At 43.4% G+C, this 8,217-nt stretch overlaps 1 protein-coding gene across 1 annotated transcript in view; it reads left to right on the top strand.

The window, feature by feature from the left end:
- The window catches only part of CKAP5 (cytoskeleton associated protein 5), a 103,475-nt gene that overhangs the window by 40,760 nt on the left and 54,498 nt on the right, over window positions 1-8,217 (top strand). Inside the window, exons 10-14 of the mRNA XM_029911530.1 lie at window positions 3,471-3,560; window positions 3,687-3,851; window positions 4,417-4,545; window positions 5,427-5,609; window positions 6,888-7,001. Coding sequence (XP_029767390.1) covers window positions 3,471-3,560; window positions 3,687-3,851; window positions 4,417-4,545; window positions 5,427-5,609; window positions 6,888-7,001 — 681 coding nt within the window. The remainder of the gene's footprint in view (window positions 1-3,470; window positions 3,561-3,686; window positions 3,852-4,416; window positions 4,546-5,426; window positions 5,610-6,887; window positions 7,002-8,217) is intronic.

Raw genomic sequence — 8,217 nt, 5'->3', positions numbered from 1 at the left:
CCCCCCCAACACACACAGTCTTCCACAAGGACAAGGTATAGCTCAGGCCACACCCAGCCTTCCTGCCCAAGGTGGTATCCCAATTCAACATTGGCCAGGACATTTTTCTACTGGTTTTCTATCCCAAGCCACATGCTAATACACAGGAGCAGAGGCTTAATTCACTAGATGTGCGGAGAGCGCTAGCATTCTACATTGAGAGCACACAGCCTTTCAGGAAGTCGAACCAGCTTTTGTAGTAGTGGCAGACGGGATGAAGGGGCTTCCAGTCTCCTCACAACACATTTCTTCCTGGATGAAGACTACGGACTGCATCTGTACCAAGGTCGCTAAGGTCCCAGCCCCAGCTATTACGGCCCACTTAACAAGAGCTCAAGCCTCGACCACCACTTTCCTGGCCCAGGTGCCCATCCAGGAGATCTGCAGAGCGGCAACCTGGTCCTCAGTGCATATGTTTGGCACCCATTATGCCATCACGCAGCTTTTGGCAGAGCGGTGCTCCAGTCAGTGATTCCTTAACTCCGACCCCAACCCCGTGGGAGAGCTTGGGAGTCACCTGATTGGAATTGACGTGAACAATCACTTGAAGAAAAGACAGTTACAAGAAGGGGAGTAACTCTTGTTCTTCAAGGTGTTCATGTCCATTCCAATACCCACTCTCCTTCCCCTCTGTTGGGGTAGCCGGCAAAAAGGAACTGAAGGGGTGTCGGGTCGGCAGGGTCATATATTGAGCGCCATGAGGGCGCCAACCTGACAGGAGCTGCTAAGGGGAAAAGTTTCCAATGACTGTGCACACGGCGCGCACACAGCTGATTGGAATGGAGGTGAACAACACATCTCGAAGAACAACAGTTACAAGAAGGTGAGTAACAGTCTTTCATCTGCATATTGCTGGTGCTTGAGTCTGTCTTCTGACTACTTCGCTTAGTAGTTTGCATGTAGATGTTGAATGGGGTTGGAGAGAGAATTGATCTTTTTGGGACTCCACAAATGAGTGGTCTGGTGGTGGAAATGCAGTTTCCCATCACCACTCTTCAAATGTGTCCCTCCAGGAATGTCTCAAAGCATTTTAGTGCATTACCATGCCGCTTCTTTCAGGTGAGGTGGAAATATTTTTATGGCCAACAATATCAAATGCTGCTGAGGTCCAGAAAATGAATGTCTGTCCTCTAGCCAGTGACAGCAGATCATCCGTCAGTGCTACTGAAGTGGTTTCAGTTCCGTGTCTTGTCCTGAATCCAGACTCTGCTGGATAGAATATTAGAATTTAGAATATTAGCTTCAATTAGTTGAACTTGAACTCAGCCTTAGACTAGCTTGTCTAAGAGCTTGCTGAGTAATGGGAGGCTTGATGCTGGCTAGTAGTTGGCTAAAATCGACACATGGGCAAGTTTCTTCAGTGCTGGCCAGACTATTGCTTGTTTGAAGAAGGAGGGGACGATTCCTTCCCTGAATGACGTTGGCTATTTCAGCCAGGAGTGGTATCAATTGCTCATGACTTTTTCACAAGCCAGGAAGGGCATGGGTCAAGACTCTCTTTAGATTGTCCAGCACTTCTTGCCAAGTTAATGTATTGAACTCCAGGAATGCAAGCAGGGCTGTAGATTGGTAGGTATAAGTGGGTCAGATCCAGATATTTTGGGAAGTCTTCCGGAATGTGCATAATCTTTTCAGCCAAATAGGATGACTGTTCTTCACAGCATTTAACCAGCATCAGAACTGAGCACCATCGGCACTTAGGATTGAAGTAGTTTATTGCCTTGTATAGCTCCTTTGGGTGGTATTTAGTAGCTTTAGTGGAGGCTGATAGGAGCATTATCAGGCGGCTGTATTACAGGCCAAAAGAGGCTTGGAGGAATTAGTTGTTTTATCCTGTTTATCTCAATCAGTGTTCGGTGCTGGTGCTTGAGTTTCTATCTCTTCTATTCATTTGATGCTGAGTTTGAGAAAACCAAGTGGGTCAGTATGGGTGATAGGAGGAAGGGGCCTTAAGGATACCAGTGTGTTGATGTTCCAAGCTAATATACAGGGTTTTACCAGATCTTCAATTCCTTGTCTTGAGTGCAGCTATCCTTTCATATACCTTGGAATTTGTTGGAATCAGTGAGTCTTTGTGGTCAAATTGGGATCATAAGTCTTGTTACCTGGAAGCTGAAAGATCCCTGACTGTTATCTTAATGATGTGGTGGTCTGTTCAAGACAGTGGCTGGTTTGTGATGATCTTGATACTGATGAGGCTGAAGATGAGGTTCAGGGTCTGTGGGTTGGCCTGGAGATGACCTGTGAGATCCCTAGGAAGGTGAGTGAAGAGATGAGTTTCTGAGCTTTTGCATCTGCAGTCTTTCAATAGGCACATTGAAATCTCCTAATTTTTTGTTTTGCTTCGTGCTGGCTGCTTCCAGCTCATGCTGAGGCAATAGTCCCATGCAGTGTATAGGTATTAAATGTCTGGAATCTAGTTTCTTACGTCGGCTGTGCTGATTATTTGTATAGTTCCTCCCCTTTTGGACTGATAGGTGGAATGGGCCATAGAATGATCAGAGTGGAGGAACAAGTTTTATGGGTAGAAAAATGCCATAGGAAAAACAGATCTGTTGGATACCTTTTAGCAACTGTAACCTGGTTGAATCGAGGGAATGTGTGGCGCTGGAGTAGTGTGTTCCTAAAGTAGTTGTAGGTATGCTGTAATCATGGTGGCATAACAATGGAAATAATGACAATATGTAGTGATGAGTCCAGCAAAAATGGGAGGCATTAATGGTATCAGGCTTCCATTTCCTTGACATAAACTTTCTGGTATCATGATGTCCCTAATGCTCTTACCTGCTTGGGGGAAGAGATGGAGTGGAGAGAAGAGGGGTGATAAGTACTTATTTATAGGCTGAATTACAACTGTAAAGTGGTTTTCTGGCCAACAGGTGGCAGCAAAAGCTGGAAGAGCAGGACTGGGGCTCAGGGCTCCTTCCTCAGAGGGCAGGGCCCTTAGGCAGCCTTCTTCCTGGTGGTGGCTCTTTTGCTGGAGGGAGGTGTTAGGAGAAGTGTCTCAGCCTCTCTGACATTTAGAAATAGGGTGACCAGATGTCCTGATGTTATAGGGACAGTCCTGATTTTGGGGTCTTTTTCTTATATAGGCTCCTATTACCCCCCACCCCCGTCCCGATTTTTCACACTTGCTGTCTGGTCACCCTATTTAGAAACAAACCAGAGATTTTTCTAAAATTGTCATAAATGAGTGAAGTCCAGTGCCCTGCTGTTTCTGGTGGTGATAATGGTGGCATATAGGGCCAGCAGGAGCTGGTTCCTTACCATTGCTATGTCCCTGTGGCAGGAGCGAGGGAGGCGAGTTGAGGAATCCTTAACTATGTGCATACACTCATGAATCATGAGGGTGCGAAGTGTCACATTGGGGAGGGTTTTTGTTTTTTCTGCAATTAGGCAATTGAAGTATTGTGTGTCCTTTTTAAAAACAGGTTGTCCCAACTATCCTGGAGAAGTTTAAAGAGAAGAAGCCTCAGGTCGTGCAGGCCCTGCAGGAAGCCATAGATGCAATCTTCCTTACGGTAAGGACAAATGTTATAAACTCCCTCAGTACTGTGCTACTGAGAATTGATCATGCCGGTTGTTTGAGAAGACTCTTCTCCTATCCCTCTTCTGAAGCTAACCACCTCACATGTTAAACCTTTTAGACTACATTGCAGAACATAAGTGAGGATATTTTGGCTGTGATGGATAACAAAAACCCAACAATCAAGCAACAGACATCCCTATTCATTGCAAGAAGTTTTCGTCACTGTACACCTTCTACCCTGCCAAAGAGCCTGCTAAAACCCTTCTGTGCTGCTCTTCTTAAGGTAAAACAGGATGGATTGATATTTCTGTAGGAAGCAGTGTGTTGTGATGGAAGCATTGGATTGGGTGAGAAGCCTTTCTGATAGGATGTACCATGTAGTGAAGCTTTGCATATTCTGGTGCAGCAAGTAGAATAACTGGGAGGGTTGGGTGACAACTAGCCTGCAGCAATGGAGGCTAGTTACCTTTATTCCAGTGGAATAATGTTCTTTGGTCCTGTTTAGTTTCCTGAATGGAAAAGACTCTTCCCTATGGTACAGATGGAGTTTTAGGACAAAGAGTGGAAATCACTGACTTAGGAGAGACTCCCAGTGACTAGGCCTGCTTGTGACATTGTATAAGCTTTTTTCACTGAACTAAACTTCTACCACTCTGTCATAAAATGAAATCGGAGGGGAGCAATAGCTTTAAGATAACTAGTCGCCAGTGGACTAGACTAATACCTCCTCCCTTCATACAATCCACTCTTCACCACAAGTATTTCCAGTAAAAATATGGCATTGCTATTATAATTTATAATAGTACTTAGTACTCACCTTGTTCTTTACAAATGAATCCTCTCAACAGCATATCAATGACTCTGCCCCTGAAGTTAGAGATGCTGCATTTGAAGCTCTAGGCACAGCTCTGAAGGTGGCTGGAGAGAAAGCTGTGAACCCTTTCCTAGCAGATGTGGACAAACTCAAACTTGATCGGGTGAGCTTATGGATTTGGACAGAATGCTGTATATGTAGTGGCTAGTGAAGTGCTTTCATACCTCTGCAGTGTCCTAGTGTGTTGGTGGGTAACAAACTTCTTAAAACCCATGTAGGGAATAATCCATCTCTAAGGTGTATTATCTCAGGCTTAATGTGGACTAGTATTTAAAAGTGTGATGTTCACTCTCCCCCTCCCCCCACCTGCCAGCTGTAACTTGGTCAGTTTAGGATCATTGAAGGCACTGACTTCTAAAACTTGTTAGTGTACATTAGCTAACATCGCACCTTAAATCCTGATCTAGATACGAGGCCTCTATTATTGGTTTGGAAGTTGTGGAGTCTGTAACAGAAATCTATCTTATGTCCTTTCTGCCAGGTGGCGTTTGGGACTCTGCCATCTGGTTTGTGACCCTAGTTAAGCTTCAAATCCTGCATAACACTATGTATGGACTTGTCCCTTCAGGGTGAGGTATTCACCTATGTACAGATGCTGACAGGCTTGTTAAATAAGCTTTAAACTATATAGTCATAGTCAGTCATTCAGTAACACCTGCTCTAAAGACTGACTTTGCTTTTAACCTCCTTATAAGGTCTTCCTTTCTATATACACATCTTCCACTTGCATTAATGGGAGTTGTATGGACACATTAAGAGACTGTACTGTGTGGACTAGAAGTTCAAATTGATGCCATTGTCCTGTTAACGTTGCTAAGTGCTGCTTAAATAGCATTAGCTTTTTGGCAGTAAAACAAGTTGTATGATTTTCATGTAGCTCCTGGAGCTGTAGTGGCTCAGAGCTGGCTCTGGATTGGTGGCTTTGACTGGTTAGATGCTGCAGCTGTACTTAAATGGCTTTGGTCTCTTAACATTGTTCCTTAGATTAAAGAGTGTGCTGAAAAGGTGGAGCTGGCTTATGGTAAGAACACAGGTGGAGCAGCTGATAAAAAGGAATGCAGACCTGCTGCTGGAAAGACCCCAGTTCTTTCAGGGGCTGCTGGGGACAAGGATACAAAAGACACTTCAGCCAAATCAGGACCTTTGAAAAAGGCTCCTGCTGCCAAGGTAAGTGGAATATAGACAGTCTGCCTCGCACATGATGGCCTGAGATAGTTACTGCTTGAAAACCCAAAGTTGGCCTATTAAATTTCCTCCAGTTGCAGCCCTCTGCAAATCTAATCTACAAGTTAATCAGAACAAATCTTTTCTTCTGTTCCTGTTCTAGTTCTTGTTCAGGAGTAGGTGGTATGCAGTAACAGGCTTTAAAAGAATGCATCCTGTACTCTTTCAGAAAGCAATCTGGTGTGGAATTGAGAATTCCACCATTTTTCATCTGTCCACTAAATGATTTCGTGCTTGTGTTTTAATGCCAAGTCCTGATGATGTGATACTGCAGATAGCCCAATGAATACTTTCAAAGGGTTCTGTAAGCAATAATGCAACTGGGCGTGCCAGTGTAACACTAACACATCGCTGAAGAGAGAACACACTCAATGACAATATGTTGCTCTTGCAATAAATATGCTCTGGAGTGTTATATCTTCCTGATTATCAAATGTTGTGTAAACCACCAGTCTGGATAAAAAAACTGATCATTACATTTTAAAAAGCTTTAAGCAATACATGGTTGTCTTAGCACCCTTCAGTTCCCTTTGCTTGGTCAAACAGTTGTTGAGGAATGCAAAAGTGAATATTTAAATTGATCAGGGGTCTCAAAACACCTGTTTAGTTCTGTAGTGAAAAACTAATTTTATTTTTCCAGACTGCCAGCCACACTTTATGCCTAACTGCAACCTCAAAGGAAATTGATTTGATTAACTTATTGTTCTAGCACCCTTTTCAAACATTAATCCTTCTATTTCCACTGCCTTTAACTTCTCACTTTTTGACCCAACTCCTGAAGTTTACTGTCCTGGAAATATGACGTCTGATTGAGCTAGCCTGTTCATTGTTATCACCCTGCCTGTTGCACACTGCTACTGTTTGTCCAATTACATTGTTACTGAAGACGTAAGTCTCCTTATTGCAGGGGTAGTCAGTACGCAGACTTTTTGGGCCAAATCCAGATGGCCAGACACTTTTGAACGGACCACAAAATCTTTTTGTTTACTTAGTACTATCGTGGTTCTTGCAGTGTGAAAAATGTTTCTCCAGAGTCTGGGCCTTGACTATACCTTTACCAAGAAAATGGGCCTTGACAAAAAATAGAGTACCCCGGCCTTAATGTATCCTTGGAAGTGGAGTATGGAATGTTGGAAAGCAAGACCCTTTGATTTTAAGTATTGATTTTGAACTCTGGTGAATTAAGAGCTTGATTCTTGCTAACTCTTGTTTCCTCCTTAGTCCGGGGGCCCTCCCAAGAAAGGCAAGCCAGCTGCAGCTGCTGGTGCAGGAGGTGCTGGAACTAAAGGCAAGAAAGGATCTGAGACCAAAGAGATATTTGAACCTGAACTCTCGGTAGGTACTGTACTATATTCTGAAATGCAAAGTGCAATGCAGTATCATGTAAGCAGTGCTAGTTGGGCTATTCTCTTGATTTTGTAGACTTAATGGCCCTGAAGTTGAGATTGAAACACCTGAAGCAGGGGAAAGCAATGGGTTTAAACTGGGACAGTGTGTGAAGAACTGTACATAACTGTTAATCTTGAATTGTGAAGCCTCTAATAAACACACAATCAGGTTATTTTCTGTACAATCCATTATTCAAATATTAGTGGGGACTTTTATGAACTTGACTGTGGCCTAAGTGAGAGTCCTTTTGCCTCTCAGCTGAACTGAGCTGTTGGGAGGAGCGGGGAGGCTGAGATGTATTTTCTGTGGAATTACCAGGTGTGTAACTAAATTCTATTGTCTGGAGTTAAAAGCCTTGGAAACCTAAGAGTATCCTGGAGCTTGACTCTGAAACCTAGACTGAAATACCCTAGATAGTTCAGTGATTTGCTCAGGCCTACCTATTGAAAACCTAATCTGCTCCTGGGCTATTCAGATTAAATTGCAAAAGTCTCAAACTCTTTCTGAAGTGCTTCAGACTGAGACGTATAGTTTGTAGCAGTAGTTATGTTCTGATGAAGGACAAGAAAAAGTTAGAAACCCGCAAGGAAGCTGTGTGCTGAGCAGCAATAAAAAGAAAGTTATTGTGTTTGAACTCCGTGGTGTAGCCTTCATGCTCTAGATTTGTGTGGAGAGTCCTAAAAATGAGAATTTTCCTAGGCATTTGATGCTACTGGTGTAAAAATTGAACGTCTGACAGGCTGTCAAATATGCAGCCCTGGAGGGAGATGCAGATGAAGAACCTAGTGGGAGTGAATGAATGATATAAGCTCCCTCCTTGTGGATAATGCACTAAAATAAACTTGCGAAGTGCTACTCATCCCCTCTCCTAGAATGGACATGTAAAATGTCTTCTCTACTCTCTCTTCTCCCCCCCTCCCCCTTTTTATCAGTCCTCCTGCTGATTGACTTTGTGCCTCCCTGACTAAATATTCATAATATTTGCAAAGCTGCACTAAAATTTGCTTAACTCTAAAACTAAGAGAAGACAGCACAAGATTACGCTTTGCTCTTCTCCCAGTATGTCTGATTAACTTTTTCTGGTCGCTATGCTTAGATTGATCTCCTCTATCACAATGCACTGGTATCCTTTTTCATAATTTAAATGCCTCCTGAATACCAC

This window comes from Terrapene carolina, unplaced genomic scaffold (genome assembly GCF_002925995.2).
Source record: "Terrapene carolina triunguis isolate 2854851 unplaced genomic scaffold, T_m_triunguis-2.0 Scaffold96, whole genome shotgun sequence".
Lineage (NCBI taxonomy): Eukaryota > Metazoa > Chordata > Testudines > Emydidae > Terrapene > Terrapene triunguis.
This window is presented reverse-complemented; position numbering and strand designations above follow the sequence as displayed.